Source organism: Podarcis erhardii (genome assembly GCF_964252035.2).
Source record: "Podarcis erhardii genome assembly, chromosome: 16".
NCBI lineage: Eukaryota > Metazoa > Chordata > Lepidosauria > Squamata > Lacertidae > Podarcis > Podarcis erhardii.
The window spans coordinates 17610334-17631829 of NC_138514.1; the positions used below are offsets into that span (position 1 = coordinate 17610334).

Here is a 21496-nt window from a genome sequence, read left to right on the forward strand (position 1 = left end):
AATATGTCCATTTCAGTTTGTCCCAGTTTGTTATTTCCCCATTCTTCAGTTCTCCACATTTCCTCATCAGTTTGTGATTTATATTTTAAATAAAAACAAAGTCCTCACAAAAAAAATCGCCAGCATTTTAGTGTTAATTTCTTCTAATGCACTCTTTTCTTTTTTGCAAAGTCTTTTTCCAGAAAGCATTTTTGTACCAGTGTATACATTTCAATGCACATTTTGCACTAGTATGCCCATTTTTTTACCTGTTTCTTGGCTGGAGACCCACATTGCAAAATAGAATGCTACAATGCCGTGGGTGGCTGCAACAACACATGCAGAATTAGTGGAGCAATGCATGCACAAGCAGAATGCCTGCTGAAATTTGCGGCCTGAACTTTGCACACTCACTGAGAAGCTTTCTTCAGCAGTCCCAGACCAGCAACAAGCAGACATCCTCACTGGGGCACCATCTCAGAAGAATGAAAGTGGCCTTTTAAGTGATGGTGGGGAATGGCTCAAGAGCAAAAGTGTGATGGCCTAGGATTCAGACTTGGAGGCTGAACCTGAGGGATCCCAGCCTGCACAGGATTCCCCACCTCCAGAACCAGCCGAGCCGAGGCTGGGCCTTGAGCCTGAAGGGTCCTCACCTGTGTGGGATCCTCAGGTGCAGGATCAGCTGAGTCTGCTCTGGCTCCTGAGATGATGGAGGACCCATTGCCTGCAGGTGCTCCACTCTCAGCCCCGTTAGGGGAAGCTGAGGTTGCCTCTGTGTCCGGTCACCCTCCAGCCTCTCCTGAGTGGCAGAGGCTCAGGGCAGAAAAGAGGAGGGAACTAAGTTCCCGCAGGAGGAGTGCTCGTCTCCAGGCCAGGAGAGGCGAGTCACCAGAGGATCAGAGCCGCCCTATTCCTCGGGGCAGATAAAAGCCAGCCAGCCCCAGTCCCAAGTTGTGGGAGCAACATTGTTGGTTGCTAGTTCCTGCCTGAACCCTCTCCTGCTTTCCTGCCTGAGCTCCTGACCCGCCCTGGCTCCCTGCTTGCATGCCTGTCCCTGACTTCACCCGACTCCCTGCCCTGCACCCAGCTTCAGCTACTATGGACTGCCTCCATGTTGCACCTCTGACCACACCTCTCGGGTAACCCACTGGACCAGCATAAAAAGCTTGGGTGGCTGCCACAAGTTCCTCCTAGTATCTGCCACCTGAGGCATCTGCCTCATTATACCTAATGGTAGGGCTGGCCTTGCAACTCAACTGCACTTATTTCACGGCTCAGAATACGGTTTCATCTTTTGCTCAGTTGAAAGACAAGCATTGCAAAGACCATGGAAACAGCAGACCACACCTTCTCCTGATCCCAGACCCAGAAGCATCTCAGGAGACAAGGGCCCCCTTTTGTTCTCCTCCAGAGTCTGAACCACAGACTTGAGGAGCGGGATCAGTTTCCGATTGATGACTTCCCAACTTCCATGGGCAGTGCCGGCCGCGCTGTAGAATTTTGCGCCCGGGTAGTTCAGAAAACACTGAGATGAACCGGAGAGAAGGTCCTGAGACAGAGAAGAAGATTAACTCTCAGCAAACATTTGCCACTTGAATTTTTCACAGGGTTAAACCCAGCTATAGGAACCAGTAAAGAAGCAACTCTTTGAGTGTTAAATAATATGAATAAGCCCAATCCAGGGGAAACCTTTATTTTTGCAGCATGTATTCACCCTTGGGTTAAGCTTTTAGGAAGCTTCCAGATGACTGAGCATTCATCCTAATTTGTTTGCAGGAAGATCAGACAATATTAGCTGTTTAATGAGCATTCATTCTGATTTGTTTGCAAGGAGGCTAAGAACATATGAAGAAAGGTGCTGGCAGGGCCATCAGGGCATCTCATCTAGCATCCTGTTCTCACTGCAGCCAACCAGATGGCTGTGAGAAACCCACAAGCCAGACCCAAATGCAGCAACTGGTATTTGGACACATATTGCCTCCAACAGTGGAAGCAGAAAATATTCACTGAGAGCCTCAGGCTCCATAATTTCAGCTAATCCTCTTTTAAAGTCATCCAAGCTGGTGGCCATCGCTTCCTCCTGTGGGAGCAGATTCCATCATTATCTACAGTATGCACTGTGTAAAGAAGTATTTCCTTTTCTCTGTACTGAATCTTCCAGTATTCCACTTCATCCACACTGTGCATAACTGCAGATCCTTCAAGTGTCCCTATTTTCCAGGGACAGTCCTGGATTTACATAATCTGTCCCGGTTTCTGATTTGATCCTGGAATGTCCCACTTTTCCTTAGGATGTCCCTATTTTCATCAGAGAAATTTTGGAGAGTATGGAGTTATGCGACCCCCAAGCTATCTGAAGGCAGCCCTGTATAGGGAAGTTTTTTTCATGTTTAATGTTTTATTATATATGTTGGAAGCTGCCCAGAGTGGCTGGGGCAACCCAGTCAGATGGACGGGGTATAACAACAACAACAACAACAACAATTTAAATAGGATGTCCCTATTTTCACCAGGGAAATGTTAGAGGGTATGTAACTGTATACATTCCTATCATGTTGCCTCTTACTTGCCTTTTCTTTGAACTAAAAAGCCCCCAGTGCTGTAATCTTTCCTGATACAGGAGTTGTTCCATCCCTTGATCTTCTTGGTTGCCCCTCCCTGAAGCTTTTTTTAAAAAATAGCTTTACAGTATCCCTTTTTCAGGGTGAGGCAACCTGAACCTTGTGTGAACAGTATTCAGGTGTGGTTGCACCACAGATTAGAAGACGTTTCATCAAGCAAAGTTTATCCCACACTTTCCAGTTTATTTCCCCATCACTTTTCTTTATTGCAAAAAGTTTGATCTTTTGGGGAAGTAGGTCTGTTGTGCAAGAACTCCCGATGCACTATGTTGTTGTTGTTGTTGTTACTACTACTACTAATATATTTATTTATATCCCGCCTTTTCATTGGACAAAACTCAATGCAGCTTACAAATAAAAACAAGTACTGCTTAAAACATAGAAAACCAACCATTAAAAATCGATTAAACATTGATAGAATTACACACACACACACACACACGAAATCTATTAAAACCATACCAATAATTACAATAAAAACAGCATGGCACCAGCCCTTTCATTAAAAGCAGTCAGTTCCCCAAAACCTACTGGAACAAAAAAGTCTTCACCTGCCAGTGGAATGACAACAAGGAGGGAGCCAATCTAGCTTCTATAGGGAGGGATTCCAAAGTCAGAGCAGCCACTGAGAAGGCCCAAGTGTGCCTGAGAGGGAGTCAGGACCAAGAGAAGGGCTTCCCCTGAAGATCTCATAACCCGGGCAGGTGCATATGAGGGAATAAGGTCTTTCAGATAGCTTGGACCTAAGCTGTGCAACCTATGATTGAATCCCACCCCAAAATGGTGACAGTTCAGAAGAGCCCATAGGCACACCTGGTGGTAAGTTGGTTTTCAATTTGCTACCTATGTCCACAAGAACGGCATACCTTTGTCTGTAGGGCCAGCGTATCTGATAATATTCGGAAATATTCCAGCCTGCAGTGGGCACTCTCCACGCTGGTCTGCTGCTTTGCAATGTGTTCCTGGAATCCAGCCACAAGATGCAGTGTGATCTGGAAGAAGGCGGAGAAGTGGGGATGATCTCAACCCCTTCTTCCCATTCCCACCATCTTGCTTAAGAGCAGCATTAAGCATCAAGAAATGTGACTGCCAAGATTTTCGTGTTGCAAAATGTTAACATGAAGCATGCGGCAAAATGTTCCCAGAAAATTTGGGACCCATCTTTTGGGGGCCACAGATATGATGCACAACCATTTGTTTTTGTTTTATTGTTTTTGAGCTTGAACATGGCTAACTCCAGTTCATTGCTTTTGCAGTGTCTGCTCTGAGTAGTACTTAGTTGGAGACAATCCCATGCTTGGTTGTTCATTACCTGCTTTCCTATCATGTGCTACTTTAGATATTATTGTTATGTGCCATCCCCAATCTCTGCTGAGCATTAGCAAGATTCCAGGAGGTTTCAGGCACCTACCCAGAGTTGTGTTTCCTTCTTGAAAATTAGGCACAGTAGAGACTGCAGTGTCTTTGAGATGTATGGTTTTATTTACATGTATAGACACTGATGGAGGGAGTGCAGAATATTACACCTCAAGAGTGCTTCCTGTTTCTTCTCCCATAACTTCATCAAGCTTGGGTCCTGAGCATGCTCCCTGGTCTCTGGGTACAACCCTGTTCTGCCTACTTCCTGCTGCTTCTTCCCAAAGAAACCCTTGCCAAAACGCAACTTCCCCTTCTGTCTCCATTATCTCCCACTGTAACCCTGGCAACCTCCCTCTCTGTGCCCAGCAGTTTTCTGTTTTATCAATGACTTGCATTGATGGGTGAATGACTGGTCAGTCCAGCCTTTGTTTCTTAATGGCTTATCCCTAGCCAGTGCCCACACACTCTGGCACGCAAAACCTATAACACTATTATGATAATTCAGGGTTTCAAACAGAAATGCAAAGGACAGGCAAAAAAGTGTTACCCATATATGTCATACATTTAAAGCACATTCAAATACATTGCTTCCCCCAAAGAATTCTGGGAATTGGAGTTTACTCACTACAGACTGGATGTCAGGGAACTGCCATCAACTCAGAGGCAAGAGATGGAAGGGCAGTTGTGTTATAGGGATCCTCCGAAAATCTTGCGAAGTACTCCCTCCTCTGGCGAGGAGGAAAGCCCCACCTCCAGTGGAGAAGAGGTGCAGGGACCAGGGGATGCTAGGGAGAGCCTCAACACTGGAGAGGTGGGAAGTATGCCCCTGCCAGCGTCCATTCTGCGCAGTAGGCTTCGGTGCAGGGAGGGGCGGAAAAGGCTGGGGGTGAGGCGACTTTTATGCTGGGGGAGGTACAAAGACCGACCACTTCCAGATTCCGCTAGTGATTGAGCCAGACATGAACTTACAACGCTCTTCACTGTAAGTAGTTTGCACCAAGAATAAAGCCTGGAAAAGACAGGTCGGAGTCTTGCCTGTTTACTTTCGAGCAACCACACCACCATCTGACACCTGCAATTCCAGCACCTTTAGCCAACCATAGTTCCCAGAAATCTTTGAGGGTGTGTGAAGAAGGGACCCCATCAAAGAAAAGGAAAGAAGTACCCAGAGAAGTAGTTGATGATTTGCTTCATTTTCTGACTTGCTGTCAGGGTTTTAGGGAGAGAGGAGACAGAGAGCGAGGGCGAGGAGGAAGAGGACGACAACGAGCCGAGGTTGTCCCAAAGTCCGTCTAGCGAATCAGAGGATTCCCAGAAGGGAGCCCCCCTGGTCAGGCCAAGGGGCAATAGAGAGGGAATCAGTCAGAGAGAGGGGAACGAAGAGGGAATCCCCAGTGGGAGTGGCAAAGCGGGACCAGCTCCCCCGTCGGAACGGAGTAGAGGGGGGGGAGTTGCCAGTGTGTCAGAAAAAGCAGGACAGGAAGGAGGAAGGGGGAGGAGTTCGGAGCAAGACGTCCTGCCTGAAAGGGAGGAGTGTAGTACCGGACCAGGTACCAATGGAGGAGGGAGAAGAGAACACCTTGGGTCAAGAACCCGAATTCGAACACTCGTACAACGAACTGCAAACAGAGGAGATGGAGGTGCAGAATCTGTATCCTGCGTCCGCCTCCGAAGAGCGGCAGCTTCCACAACCTGCACCCGATGAGCGGAAGGGGGGAAGGGGGGGCTTCGAGGGGGGGATGGATGTCAGGGTTTTAGGGAGAGAGGAGACAGAGAGCGAGGGCGAGGAGGAAGAGGACGACAACGAGCCGAGGTTGTCCCAAAGTCCGTCTAGCGAATCAGAGGATTCCCAGAAGGGAGCCCCCCTGGTCAGGCCAAGGGGCAATAGAGAGGGAATCAGTCAGAGAGAGGGGAACGAAGAGGGAATCCCCAGTGGGAGTGGCAAAGCGGGACCAGCTCCCCCGTCGGAACGGAGTAGAGGGGGGGGAGTTGCCAGTGTGTCAGAAAAAGCAGGACAGGAAGGAGGAAGGGGGAGGAGTTCGGAGCAAGACGTCCTGCCTGAAAGGGAGGAGTGTAGTACCGAGAGCAGCGTAACTGTAGAAAGGAAGGTCAGAGGCAACGTACGCGCGCCAAGTTCAAATATAGAGGCGCGCGGAAATGAGGAGAGCTCTGAGGAGGAGCCTGGTGCCAAAGCACGAAGGAGGGGGGAGCAGGCGGGAGAAGACTCAGCCTCTGGGGAGTCCCGGAAAGAGGGAAGACAGGGGGGCAGGAAGACCCTGCGGAAAAGGAAAGAGAGGAAAAGGTGGAGCAGTACAAGCCTCTTAAATTGGTGCAGGGGAGGGACGGACTCAGAGGGGACTTCTAACATCTAAGGGTAACAGATGCGGAGCCACGGAGTTTGGATGTAATGACGACAATGATCTTCAATAAAACCTTTTGTATATAGCTTGGACTGGACTTTGGTCTCTTGTGAGCTGGGACCCAGGGTGGCTCTGACACTTGCCTTATGCTAATCTCTCACCGCAAGCCAACTTGAAGGCCACATTATCTGCTCATTCACTTGCTAGAGCAAGAAGACTTTGTAAATTGCCCTGGCACTCTAACAGATGCTGTGATCACCTCTTCTCTAAGAAAAGTACTGGAGTTGTGCCCACCTGCATTCCTCCCCGCACTATACCACCGGAGACACATAAATCAGGGTTTTTAATGTACAGTACATCAAAGCCAGATCATGGCAGATCATGTTGGGGAACTGGTGGTGACCTCACCTTTCTGGATTTCTCTCTGATGGCATCTTCCATGCGCAAGCCTCTGCTCCACTGCCGTTCTGCCTCCTTCAACTGCATCTGGATCCGTCCTTCTTCTAGCTGCATCCTCCGGACGAACTGGACCAGTTTCTCCAGCATCTTCCTGAGCAAAAGCCGAACTCTGCCTTCCTGATCTCTCTCGTCCTTGTCAACTGGAGTCACCAAAACACAATCGTCTCAATGAGTAACACCGTTAGAAGCTCAGCAAGGACATTTTACAGAAGAGCTTGATGCAACAGCGCTGCTCTAGGGCACAGCTGGGGAAATTGAGGCCCAGGGGATTGTGGGGTGGGGTGGGGTGTGTGAGTGGGGTGGGAGGGGGCCCATTGCAACCAACCAACCAACAACAAACAGTGGAGAAAATTCTGCAAATGTGTCTTTTTCTAAGGGGGCGAGGAAAAGAAACATCTCAGATATTTTCCAAGGAAACTGTCTTGTGAGAAACTTCAGCTCAGCTGTAGTTCAAGACTACACAAACGCAACAGCCAGAAGCTGTGCCTCCATACCTCTCATCCTCAGAGACTGTTCTGTGTCCCACAGCATGTTCTGATCTCTGCTAGCTCTCCTTTGAGTTTCCTGGGCAGAGAATTCTTCCAGTAGGTGATAGATTTCATCAGCAGGTCTTAATTTGATCCTATACCTTAACTGCAAGGGGGAGGGGAGATAACGAGAATTAAGCTAAAATATGCTTTGCATGCAGAAAGTCTTCCCAATTCACTCCCCAGCATCTCTAGGTAGGGCTGGGAAAGACCGCCTCCTCCACAGCCACTGCCAGTCAGTGCAGGAAATACTGGACTGGATGTAACTGTTGTTGGACTCAGTATAAGGTGGCTTCCTATATTTGTGTTTCATTCAGCCCTTTATGCAGAATCATAAGGACTGGGATCTTATTTTATTTTTAGTTGAAGAGGTCCTCTTGGTTGTTCTAACACCCACAAATGCCTAAGTTCCCTCATGTCCAGGGTTTTCCCCAAGCAATCGGAGACTGTGACTGTGAGTCACTAATCTCTCCTGTGCCCTTTTCATGCCTCTTCTAGTTCTGGGAGACAAGGGGGGGGAGGGGAGCTTGTCACAGCAGGAAGGGGAGATATCTGTGACTCTTCAGCAGCCTGACTCATCTCTGCCCCTTGGCCTCTCTACTCTCCTGCTTTAGCTTCTGCCTCTGATTCTGGACTTCGCTCTATCACTGACTCTCCCTGCTCACTAAACCCTGTTACGCCTTCGGTTTCCGACACTTCCTTTTCCCAGACTTCTCCCTCTGACCACTCATCATTGTCCCACCACTACTCCCCGAGCCCTGAGCCTTCCTAACTTGGAGATTTCCCAGCCCGTTCCTTCCTACATTCCTCTGTGTCCAACCAGTCCATGACAATAATGCTGAGCTTAATGGATTAGTGGCCTGAGTTCTATAAGGCAGCTTCCTATCTATAGGTGGGGAGAATCTGTCTTTAACAAGGACATGACAGTCTGTTGAAGTGCTGCTACCCCAGCCCAGGGGAATAAGCCCAGCATGCATACAGAGCAGAGGGCACTCTTCCAATTTCACAGCAGGTGTTGCAGGTAAAGCCAACATGCACCTTTTTCATTTTCCCCTCCTTGGCTGCATCCAAGACATCCAGACATATAAAATCCAGCTCTTTAAAGAGCTCCTCTTCTTTTGCCCGCTGGCAGTGCCAGTATGCTTGCTTGGCATTTATTTCCTTCTCCAAAGCAGCCAGCTGTAAAAACAAAGACTTCCCATAACAGGCTGCAAGAATCAGAAAGGAGTTTGACAAATAACAAACCGCCTTCCCCCTCCCCTTAAAAATAATAATAACTTGGAATGGGAGTTACCAGTTCCGGGTCTGGATTTCCTCTTGGTAAATTTCCCAGGGACTGGACCACAGGAATGACAGCATTTGTCCAAGGGTTAATTTGAGCCCCAATGACTGGACCGGTCTCGCCTGTTATGGGATCCACTGTTCTGAAGCCAACAGCGAGTGGAACAAGACCTGCAAGGAGTCAGAGCCAAACCACCAAGCCTAAGTGGGTATTAATGTGAGTTTTTATGAGCATGAAGTCAGAAATCTCTGAAGCATGATGAAACCCATACCATTGTGAGAAGCATATTTTTTGTGTTGTTGCTTTTTGCAGCGGGCTGCTACATCCTTAATGTTTCTGGATTCTACCCCATTCATTCTAGACTGTGATTTGAACCACAAAGGGCTTCACTATGGGACCACTGTCTCCACTCATTCCACCTTCCCCACTAGACAACAGCATATATATTTCCTACTTAACAGAAGAACAAAAGAGTCCTGCTTCATCAGGCCAAAGACCCATCTAAATCCAATATCCTATCTTTCCCGGAAGCTTCTGGAAAGCCTACAAATAGGACCCAGATTCAACAGCGGTGTCCAAACTTGGGATTCCCAGCATTCTGCCTCAAACAGTGGAGGATGAACATAGCCATTGGGCCTAGTGGCCACTGACACCCATATCTGCCATGCATTTGTCGAATCCTCTTTTAAAGCCTTCCAGTTTTGCGGTCATGGGTACATCTTGTGGGATTCCATAGTCTACCTCTACAGTGCATGAGAAAAAGCATTTCCTTTTGTCTGTCCTGAATCTTCCCATATTCACCTTCATTGAATGGCCCTGAGTTGTAGTATTATGAGAGAGGAAGAGGCCCAAAGTGTAGATGTCGCCACACTAAAAGATTGATTTCTTGCAAGAGTGGAACAAATTTTATGCGGCACCTGTAATAGTGGCAGTTCCACAGAATGAAGTGGGGTAAGGAAACTGGTCCCAATCTGTTAAATGGCTTTGTATGCTAACAGTAAGGGACGTGGCTGGCGCTGTGGGTTAAACCACAGAGCCTAGGACTTGCTGATCAGAAGGTTGGCGGTTCGAATCCCTGCAACGGGGTGAGCTCCCGTTGCTTGGTCCCTGCTCCTGCCAACCTAGCAGTTCAAAAGCACGTCAAAGTGCAAGTAGATAAATAGGTACTGCTCCTGCGGGAAGGTAAATGGCGTTTCTGTGCGCTGCTCTGGTTCGCCAGAAGTGGCTTAGTCATGCTGGCCACATGACCCGGATGCTGTACGCCGGCTCCCTTGGCCAATAAAGCGAGATGAGCACTGCAACCCCAGAGTCGGTCACGACAGGACCTAATGGTCAGGGGTCCCTTTACCTTTACCTATGCTAACAGTAACACCATGGCACCCATCCTCTGAAAAATCAAGCACTGCCCCCAACTTGTAGCCATCCAAGAACACAATAAAATAATACAGCATTTGGAGCAACAAATCAGAGATCGTCTTCATGTACCGCTGCTAAGCATGACACCACCGCCCTGTAGCTGACTGTGTGTCACCTGCTCACTTTCCTTCCTGCTGCGGCGAGCTTCCAGTCCAAAGTGTTAGCCCTCACCTTTCCCATCTGCATCTTCCATGGTCCCAGCTAACGGCATTGGCTGCCCTGTCTTCCAGTCACATTCAACTCCAAGGATGGGCACCATCAAATCAGAACCTCCTGGATCCGGGATTTTCATCCCAAAGATGGCAGGGATCCAGAGTTCTGTGCTGGGATATTTGATCATCCCTAATTTGGTTGAGACAGGGAAAGGATAGTCAAGTCAGTACGAATACTGTACTAGCAAACGCCCATCATCATGACAACAGGTGAATTTGGGTGTGTGTATATGGAAAGAAGGAGAACTTGTATGTTGCTTATTTCTCTGTTACCCGTTTATTTTACAACTCCTTAAAGGGGCAGTGTGCATTTTCTTTTCTTCCCCCTCATCCTTTTAGAAAAGAAGAGTTTGGATTTGATATCCTGCTTTATCACTACCCTAAGGAGCCTCAAAGCGGCTAACATTCTCCTTTCCCTTCCTCCCCCACAACAAACACTCTGTGAGGTGAGTGGGGCTGAGAGACTTCAGAGAAGTGTGACTAACCCAAGGTCACCCAGCAGCTGCATGTGGAGGAGCGGGGAATCGAACCCAGTTCACCAGATTACGAGTCCACCGCTCTTAACCACTATACCACATTGGCTCTCATGTGAGGTTGGCAAGGCTCAGAGAGAGTTATTTGTACATGATCATCAACTGAGCAGGGATTTGAGCCTGGGGAGTGAAATTTCTTTCGGTACATATTTTCTTGCAAACTTACCTAATCTACCCTTCCCAAAACAATGTGCAAATTGAAACTTTTCTTCCAAATTTGCCCACCTCCACATTTTGCAATGCAGCTCTCTGACCCAAGAATGTGTTATTGTACTGTGTATAGTCAGGGATAGAGCATACACAAATGCATGTTCTTATGGAAAATTGCTTGTAAAAATGTGTATGCTAGGGGACACACACCCTAAAAATTATGATGAATTTTAATGAAATTGTTTAGAAAAAAAAACCACACAAATGGATGCAGATCTGGAGAACTGACTTTAAGATTGGAAAAATAAGAAACTCAAAATAGACAGATTTTTCCATCCTTAACCCAACACTCTAATCACTGCACCATGTTGCATTTTATTGTGTTCCATATATAGACACAGGCTTGTACTTACGTACAGTAGACCCAGTGGAAGTTAGCTATGTCTGCTGATTTCAGTGGGCCCACTCTCAGCATGTTGTGTAGTGTGTAGATACAACTCACATTGCACCACATCCCCCACAGCAGAGGTTTTCAAATTTTTGGGGTCCACAGCTCCCTTGACCAACTACATTCTTTCTGCAGCTGCCCTGTGGGGCTCAGGAGCCCAGTTGTTTTTCAAACACCCTCCCTTGTGGAGAGTTCCTTCAGTCTCCTCTCTTCTCCCCTCTCCTTGGGAGTCCTCCGGGCAGCCACTGCTACTGTCCCGTTATCTGAGCTGCCCCCCACCCCACCCCAAAGAGAGATGCCTCCCAGTGGCACCATCCATCTGGGAAGTTTGTAGCCAGGGCTGCTGCAACAAACAACTGTGCCAGCTTTTGGGAGGCAGAGACAAGAAAGGGCATCAAACAAGGGAGGGGAAGAAAGAAGGACAGAGGCCAGTGTTGCCTGCAGCACCCCCTGACCATCATTCAAGGCACACCAGGGTTGAAAACCAGTGCCCCACAGGATTGCTTTGAGCAAAGGCTGCACCTGTTGTTATGTACTGAAGTTCTCACCCTGGGCCAGCAGGGGGATACTGTAGATAGTTATGCAAATGAAGGATCGAAAGTGACATTCAGTGATTGGATAGTTTTAGAAAGTTGCTACAGTAACGTTGTACTGGCGCTCTATATAAGCAGGCTGACTGAGCACTTCAGCTCAGTTCTGTTCTGGCCTCTGAATAAACAAGAGCTGTTTGAAGAATCGCTGTGTCGTCTGATATGTTCACCCACAACTTAACACCTGTGGAACTTCAAGTACAGACTGATTTGTACGGAACAGTAACTGGCAGGGATTCATTTCTACAGAAGGATGTAGAACAACACAGTTGTAATTCAAAGCACCTACCCAGCTTGCCGCCGGTGCTCTTGAGAATTGATGCATGGCCCCGTTGTTTCTCTAGGGTTCTTAGCTGGTACAACAAATAATCCAGCACCTCGGAGAGTACGCTTTTCATGTCTTCTTCTGCGGCTTTGAGGGCTTTCTGCCTATCTCCAGCAGAGCACAGATCCTCACAAATGGCGTCCTTATACTCTCTTAGTGATTGAGCCACGTGGATCTGAGCTGCAAGGAGGTTGGCATCCAATACCACCTGATAGCCCCCTGCGTGAGCGGCCATCTTGTCTTGCTGAAGGCAAATGCCTTGGACACGGGCAACCTTCCCGCTCAGTGGCTCCTTAAAGGAATCCCCTATAAGGAGGAGGTTCTCTGAGGGCCCATGGAGGCCTCCCACTGGAATGAGGTCTCCTGCATTTAAAAGACAAGCAAAGAAAGAAAAAAAGAGTTAATCTGGATATTCACCTTCCCACATAAGGTTCAGGTTCAGGTTCCATTTCAATGCTTTATTTGAATAGGGCCTTTTACTCAAAGGCCTGGTATTTACCACACAACTAGTGTTCAATTCAACCCCCTTACACAGTAAACAATAAGATTTGTCACAGGAAGTTACAGCTTTTATTTTTATTTTTATTTTTATTGGGTTTTATAAACAAGAATAATGTTATACAAACAAGTATACCAAGTTTTCTCATGTAATTTGTGTATCACAAAAATAGCATAGTAAACATGGGAAAATATCTACAACATAAGTTTCATTATTAGTGGTCAATGTATAGGTTCTTGGTTCATGAATTGATTTAAACAGTTGGAAAGAAAGAAAGAAAGAAAGAAAGAAAGAAAGAAAGAAGAGGGGAACAGGAAGTTACAGTTAAATGTGATGTGGAAGTTCAACATTTCCACATCATTGTAATTTTTTTCTTTCCAGAAAATTCCTCATGAAAGTTGCTCTGCCTTACAATCTTGATTCTAATATACCCATTTTTGCAAAGCCATTTCCCCTAACCTTATGCATTTTTGTGTACAGTGGTACCTCGGGTTACATACACTTCAGGTTACATACGCTTCAGGTTACAGACTCTGCTAACCCAGAAATAGTGCTTCAGGTTAAGAACTTTGCTTCAAGATGAGAACAGAAATTGTGGTCTGGCGGTGTGGCGGCAGCAGGAAGCCCTATTAGCTACAGTGGTGCTTCAGGTTAAGAACAGTTTCAGGTTAAGTACGGACCTCCGGAAAAATTAAGTACTTAACCCGAGGTACCACTGTACTATTTTCACTTACATATGTTCACTTTAGCCCTAGTATATGCATTTTTGTACAAATTACTTGGCTGAAGAATTGCAATGCCAAATTATGAGAAGTGAGTATTTCAAAGGATGGCTGTGTTTTGAATCAGATATTGTTTGAGAAAATACAGATTAGGCAGGTTCAGGTTCGTGAGGCTTCCCCTCAGTCACAGAAAAGAATATTTGGATGCCCATGGAGCAGAACTGAGACAAATCAGGAAATGGGTAGGCCTTGGAGTGATGCTTCACTCTTGTTTCTGAGCCAGGATCAAACAACCACAGAACTGAGTTATTATCTTCTGCACTCGATATCCCATTTGCTATGTATGCAGTTTGTATATTTATAGCGCCCCAAGGAAGGATTTATTTCAAACATGTCAGGCCTGGAATAAATCTCATTTCTAACACCCACAGTTTCTTCCTGCATTTTTTGTCTGAACCAGAAAAAGTTACCCAAAGTTGAGGGAATGAAGAATCATGACCTAATTTTAACACTCCACATCGGTTGGTCAAAGAGAAAGACCAGCTCTATTTACTAACACAAGCGGGAGACACAAAGTGGATCATATACTAACCGGGAAGAAAAAACTCTTTGAGCTTGGAGCCTAGTTTAGACAAAGAAGTTAGGATAAACTGAGTTGGAGCTGGAGGTCCTCAGTCTGCCCTCTCCCCAATTTCTGGGTGTCTTCATCCTGTCATTACCATGGAGTTGACAGAGACCGGAGGAAAATGAGGAATCTGTTCATCTCATTTTCTAACATCACTGATACAAAACTGAACAGAGTGAAAAATGCTTACTAAGCTGAGCTGGAAGACTCTAACAGACCTATTTTAATGCGCTGTTTATTACATTAATCGATCAACTGAACTACTTCCAAGAAAGTCAAATTTGCCTCAGCTGTTCAATTAATGAATGCAGCACCTCTTAAGAGTAATCAATCATAGCTTTAATTTCAACTCTCTCACTCTTTCTAGAATATCTTCATGAAAAGGCTGGGGTGGTTATTGATTTTATTTTTTAGCTTCTGAAATAATGCTTCTAAATCAACCGTTTCTCTCAGAGACCTTTTGATTTGAGCTGTGTCACGTATTAAGTTCATGCCCATCACCTGTGGCTTTCCATTAAGAAGCAAGATGGTGGTGGTAGAAACCAAGGTGTCATCAACGTCCAGCACCTTGAAGGGCTAATGGCCCACCCACTGGCAGGGCTTGCCCTACCATAAAACAACCAGCTGCCTCAGGTGGCAGATGCTGGGGGTAGCATCAAAATGTAGGAGGGCAGAGTTATGTGTGCCTCATGGCTTGCTACGTGCCCACTAAGGTACCACAATGCTTTCAAGTGTTTTGGAGGATGCTGTCATGTGACCTTCAACCACTGCTGCCTCTCTACTTGGTTTCTCTACATTGGGGAAGGTGCTATCTTGACCTTTGCCTCAGGCAGCAAAATGTCTTGGCCTGACCACAGACAGAAGAGGAAGCAGGGAGAAGAGTCGGTGGAGGAAGATTGGAGGAAATTTAAAGTATTTACAGAAACACTGTAAAATTAATATCTGTTAGAAGGATGTTGGAACAATATTATATGATTTTAGCAGGAAGGATATAAAGGATTTGGGAATAACTGACTGTTAATTGGTGAAAGGAGGAAAAGTAAAGCTACATTATATTAAGACAATTTACAGGACAAAAATTTTAAAAGAGGGAAAGGATTTGCTGAAATAGATAATAGACCTAGAATACAAAAAAGGGAGGTGTGAGGAGGTCAAGGAAATAAGCTAATGAAAGAATGGTAATGAGGAGATCTGATGCATTTTCTTTTTTGCGTTTTTGTTTTTGTTTAATGGGCTTTATTTCTCTGTTGTTGTTTTCCCCCTCTTTTTTATATTGTGGTGTGTTGTTTTGTTTTTGTTTAATGTGGTATGTTTATTTTTTCTTTCTGTAATTGTTGAAACTTTAATAAATATTATTTTTTTAAAAAAGAAGAGGAAGCAGAAGGGGAAATAATAATAATAATAATAATAATAATAATAATAATAATAATTATTATTATTATTATTATTATTATTATTATTTATATCCCACCCATCTGGCTGGGTTTCCCCAGCCACTCTGGGCAGCTCACAGCATATATCAGAACATAGTAAAACATCAAACATTTAAAACTTCCCGATACAGGGCTGCCTTCAGATGTCTTCTAAAAGTCAGATAGCTGTTTATTTCCTTGACATCCAAAGGGAGGGTGTTCCACAGGGAGGGCGCCACTATCGAGAAGGCCCTCTGCCTGGTTCCCTGTAACCTCGTGGTGAAGGGACCAGCAGAAGACCCTCAAGGGAGGACCTCAGTGTCCTGGCTGAATGATGGGGGCGGAGACGCTCCTTCAGGTATACTGGGTTGAGGCCATTTAGGGCTTTAAATGTCAGCACCAACACTTTGAATTGTGCTCGGAAATGTAGTGGGAGCCAATGTAGGTTTTTCAGGACTGGTGTTTTATGGTGCTGTAGCTCAGAAGCAAAGCATCTACCTTGCCTGCAGAAGATCCTGAGTTCAAGCCCAAATGACCTCTCTAGATAGGGCTGAGAAGGACTTCGTACCTGAAACTCAGGAGAACTACTTCCAGGCAGTGAAGACAGTAGGGTGCTAGATGGACTTGACTTGGTATAAGGCAGCTTCCTATGTTCCTGTGAACAGAACCTGCCAGCAGGATAAACCTGAAGGCTGGTACAAGGACAATGCAGGATAAACTACTAGGGGCTGGATGGGGATTTTGGGGAGCTGGGTCTTGCCTGCTGATTGCCAGATGACCATCGTGGTTGAGACATAGCTCAGCATAGTGACCTTCTGCCTGCACTGCAGACATCCAAATCTTACAGGTGAACCTGCCTTATACTGAGTCAGACTGTTTGTCCATCTAGCCTAATGCTGCCTATTCTGACCGGCAGTGGGTCTCCTAGTTTCCCGGCAGGACATTCCCACCCTAGAAGGAAATGCTGGGGATCTGTGACCTTCTATATGGAAAGCAGATGCTCTCCCACTGACCTAAGATCCATCCTTTCAGGCATAGGATGTTTCCTCAAACTGCCTCAAGACCATTGATCCATCTGACTCAGTATGGTCTACACTGCCTGGCAGCGGCTCCCCAGGGTTTCAGGCAGGGGTCTCTCCCAGCCCTACCTGGAGATGCTGGGAATGGAACTGGTGACCTTCTGCATGCCAAGCAGGTGTCCTGCCATTGACCTATCCTCCCCGCTGTTTCTCTTTCTTCCAGAAGCAAGCCAGGTAGATGAAACCAAGAGAACAAAACCCAGTTAAGAGAACACAACACTTACCTGTGTTATTATCCAAACTGACTCCAAGGATTGGAACAATTCTTCCTCCTTCCGGGAACCTCATAGGCCCCCCCAATTCAAGAGGCGTCAACGTTCCTGTTAGAGGATTCAGGTATGTCCCACCCAAAGACAGCTTCTGGCCAGTTTGGGGGTGAATGGTAACGGCAAGTATTGGCACCTCGATCCCCGTCGCTGGGTCTTGCATGAGGCCTCCCAATTTAAACACTTTCTCAGGCTGCAGGACTGGCAGGCGAGTCTTCACTGGTAGACCAGAGTGGAGACACACGGGATACGGGACATAGGGCAAGATGGGAACTTCCAAGTGACGAATCTCCCCTAAGCAGAGAAACCAAAGGTGTTTACAGTCTATGTGGGATATAATCCATTGCAGTCAAATGCAGTCAAATGGAACATTCCTTATTTCTCTAGAGTGGGCACAGGCAGGGGACATCCAGTCAGTGTAGCTTTCTGTTCCACTGGTCTGGAGCGTCCTCCCCCTGCATGTGACCTGGGAGATGGGCATGGCCCTGGCTGACTCCATAAAAGAGCTGAGTCATACAGCCATTTTCTCAGTCGCAGTCTAGTCTTGAAGTTGTCTTGTTCTATCTTTTGCTGCCATGCTGCTCTCCTGCAGCCATTTTGTTCTCTTAATGTAATTTTGCTGTCTGCTGGCTCTCAGCCAGCAGCACATGAGTTCAGTCTCCATTTGAGATGAACTCACTGTCTCTTATGTAACTACAGTGGTACCTCGGGTTAAGTACTTAATTCATTCTGGAGATCCGTTCTTAACCTGAAACTGTTCTTAACCTGAAGCACCACTTCAGCTAATGGGGCCTCCTGTTGCTGCTGCACTGCTGGAGCACGATTTCTGTTCTCATCCTGAAGCAAAGTTCTTAACCTTTCAGGTTAAGTCTGCCTTTCAGGGATCATAACGTGAACTGAAATGTGAGTAAACTTTTTGTTACTTTACTCAGAAAGACTTTTGTGTCTTTATTCTTTCAGGAGGGATAAAAGGGGACACCAGAAAATAATCTTAACTAAGAGATTGAAACGAATCTGCAAATTAGCTTCCAGCTATATAAAGGGGAATTTGCTCTGCTACATCAGTCACTAATGCGAGACAAGGAAGGATAATATTTATTCAATGTATCCTTTCCTACAATCCTTAACATTTCCACAGTCTAGACTGGGGGATGAGGAGTAACATTTCTCATTTCCCTCTGGGCAACCTTTTAGGGGGCCACGTGCCACTGGTGGGTGGAGTCAGAGGCAAAAGTAGACAGAACCTTCCCAAGCAGCTACATGTGGATGCTGACCTCTGCTTTGCCTGCCATTGCTGATCTGAACTTACTCTCTGCTTTGCCTGACCTGCCATTGCTGCAACATGCCCTTTGTTTGAGCTGACTTTGCTTCCTAGATCTCAGGCTGATGCTGGCAGTATGTGGCTTGGTGTCCCTGGACTCTGTGCCCCCAGCTGGAGACAGGACAGGACCTTGGGTGGAAAGATCCCCGTCTAAATCTTTGGGGAAATGGTGTCAGTCAGAGCAGATCGTCCAGTGGTCTTCCTCTACATATGGCAGCTGTAGGTGCATGGGTTGGGCAACCACCAGTTCATGATTGGTTACAGGTTACAATGTGATGATGGTTCAACAACAGTACGCAAGCTAGCACCTTCAGATAGGGCTGATTAATGGAGTTATAGAAGAACCATGGCTCTTACCAGGTGCTAAATCAACAACAGGGATCAGCTTAGAGTTGACTGGGTCGAAGCCAACATTCCCAGCTATCGGGAGCAATCTTCCTGTGTCGGGGTGCAGGAAGTGGTGGGCAGATACAGGCTCCGTGGACTGATTGGCCAGCAGCATGACAGCACCATGGCTGGGCATTATCAGTCCAGTGGTAGCATCCTGGTACAGGACATCGTGTGCCTTCACAGAGCCATCTGATCCTGGGAAGAGCAATGGAAAGATACACACAGACTCAATGGTGCAGCTGCGTAAATTTGGGCTGCCCCTCAGGCATTCCTGGGAACTGTAGTTCATCCAAGGCAGGCATCCCAAACTCAGCCCTCCAACTGTTTTCTAGACTACAATTCCCATCATCCCTGACCACTGGTCCTGTTAGCTAGGGATGATGGGAGTTGTAGTCCCATAACAGCTGGAGGGCTGAGTTTCGGGATGCCTGATCCAAGGGATGGGGAACCCTCTGGATTTTGTTGGACTCCAACTCCCACCATTCCTGACCATTGGCCATGCTGGCTTGGGCTGGTTGAGTTGGAGTCCACAGATGGATAGCCACAAGTTCCCCATCCTTGGGCTGGGATATCTGACAACAAATTCTCTACCTGCACAGAACAACTCTCCCCATGAGTCTTTTTGTGTGTGTCTGTGTGGAGGGGAGGGAGCCATCACAACTAAACAAATTTCAATCACGCACACATATTGTGCAGATGTGCCCAATGAAGAAAAACCCCTCTGGGAAGCTAAGAGTTTACATTTACCTACAAGCTCCGCCTTGGTGAGTAGCCTGGTTCTCTCTCTGTTAACAAGGTGAGCTCCGGTTCCTTCTCCCAGGATGCCCCATGCCATGAGCCTACGAGTCTCCTGTATGACAGTGCTGGACACCTGGTTGCTTGCAGCATCGATGAGGCTTAATAACCTGAAGCCACCATGATAAGAAGCAAAAAGCAGAAATAAAATGGTCTCAGGGTATCCACTCTGAGGTAGGAAAGTCAGGTCTGCATATAAACAGTTCCCCATAAATAAGAAAAGCTGGCAAGAGGTATTATCAGGGTTCAAGGGTACATCCCAGCCAGTCAAAAACACTCAAGGAGGGTGTGAAGCAGGGCCCATGAGATGTGAGGCCAGGAGTGGGGGGGGGGTCCTGGGAGGGGCAGGCCTGAGGATTCAACATCCCTGCCTCAGATCGCATTAAGTACACACTGAAATAAAGTCTTAATGCACAGCCAGGTCATAATGTCACTGAAGCTTTTACATGTCACAAAGAATGGCCCTTACCTGTGATGGGCTGATTTAGAACCTGAGACTTGACCTTCCTCAGAGGACAGAGCCTCTGCCAGGGCCTCTGTCAACCTTATGGCTTCTCGCAGAGCAGAATTAAATGCCACCCAGTGCTCCTCACGTCGTTTCATGTCCTGGCTCAGTAAGTGGAGCTGCCTGCTCACGCTTTCTTCATATTCTGTGGCCAGGTGCTTTCGGAGCAGAATCTCCTCCTCCGCCTAATGAAACATTAAATCCACACATTCACAATTGGGATGACCAAACCAGGCAATTTCAGTTTCTCCCAGTTTCTCCAGGCTTTAGTTTACCCCATTTTTTCTTTTCTTTTTTTGAAACAGATTTTTATTTGATTTTCCAAAATATAAACATACAACTAAAACAATTCCCAATCTAATTATCGAGATTACTCTGAATCTCCTGACTCCACCCCCATCCCTTCCATGGGTCCTATTGATTCTATTTTCAACTGCATATCAGCACTTCTCTAGTTTTTCATCTTCCTAAATTGTCTATACGTTCTGTTACATTACAAGTGTGTTCAATATCCTGCTGGTGTTTTGACCTGTTTACAATGATTTTGCATATACATTATAAACATTTCCCATTCTTTTTTAAATTTCTTGTCTTCTTGATTCCTGAGCTTCCCAGTTAGTTTTGCCATTTCGGCATAGTCCATCAACTTGATTTGCCATTCTTCTCTGGTTGGGGTTATCTCTTCCTTCCATCTCATGTGTTTGTGTGTTTTTCTTTTTTTCAAAAATTTTTTAGATGAAAGCAGGGCTGCATTTTGTATGCATTTCTCCTGATTCACGCATTTCAGCAAGCAAATTTCCCTACTATAATGTATGTGCTTTTTTGTAAACTTTTTTTTGGGTGGGGGAACTGCATCACAAACTCTAGAGGACAAAGTATTTTGAAGTATGCCTGCATTTCAGTTTGCAAGTAGGTTGGGAAGAACAAATTTCATAGGTTCCCATTAAAATGAAACCAGATAATTTCTCCCTCATGGCATGGATTCCATCATCCACAAAATCGGTTCCTTTTGTTTCACACTGTCCTGGCATAGCATGATGGCAGAGGCTCTTACTTGTAAGACAGACAGTTTTATTCAGTATAGGTTCAGTAGCAAACATGGCTGTAGGAATCAAAACTTCATGAGCTGGTCAAGAAGTTCGGGACCAGATGAAGATGTCCCATCTCACCTTACCTGTAACCTTCCCTTCTGATTCAAGCTCATCCTTTCCCAGTAGCTGCTGCCATCCTCCCTAGGTCCTGAGGAGGTTCTTTGCTCTATTATTGCTGTCCCACTTAAGCTGATGCAACTGTAGTGTATTACTGGTGCATTATTGCACAAGAACAGGCTTCCAGACAGCAATAATGTGGTAACACTGGGGAAGTATCACAAAGTAATGAATAAAGTGGAGTGATATATGGATGGTCCATTATAAAGAGGTGGCGCTGTGGTCTAAACCACTGAGCCTCTTGGGCTTGCCGATCAGAAGGTTGGCAGTTCAAATCCCCGTGACAGAGTGAGCTCCTGTTGCTCAGTCCCAGCTCCTGCCAACCTAGCAGTTCAAAATCACACCAGTGCAAGTACATAAATATGTACCGCTGTGGTGGGAACGTAAATGGCGTTTCCGTGCACTCTGGCTTC

At 46.3% G+C, this 21496-nt stretch overlaps 1 protein-coding gene across 1 annotated transcript in view; it reads right to left on the reverse strand.

Moving 5' to 3' along the window:
- Positions 1-21496, reverse strand: part of LOC309331067 (uncharacterized protein) — a 63505-nt gene that overhangs the window by 36721 nt on the left and 5288 nt on the right. Inside the window, exons 5-16 of the mRNA XM_081843050.1 lie at positions 19840-20060; positions 19323-19480; positions 18543-18770; positions 16823-17158; positions 12226-12624; positions 10175-10345; positions 8600-8757; positions 8344-8484; positions 7273-7411; positions 6728-6918; positions 3467-3592; positions 1327-1528 (exon numbers count right to left, since the gene is read on the reverse strand). Coding sequence (XP_081699176.1) covers positions 1327-1528; positions 3467-3592; positions 6728-6918; positions 7273-7411; positions 8344-8484; positions 8600-8757; positions 10175-10345; positions 12226-12624; positions 16823-17158; positions 18543-18770; positions 19323-19480; positions 19840-20060 — 2470 coding nt within the window. The remainder of the gene's footprint in view (positions 1-1326; positions 1529-3466; positions 3593-6727; positions 6919-7272; positions 7412-8343; positions 8485-8599; positions 8758-10174; positions 10346-12225; positions 12625-16822; positions 17159-18542; positions 18771-19322; positions 19481-19839; positions 20061-21496) is intronic.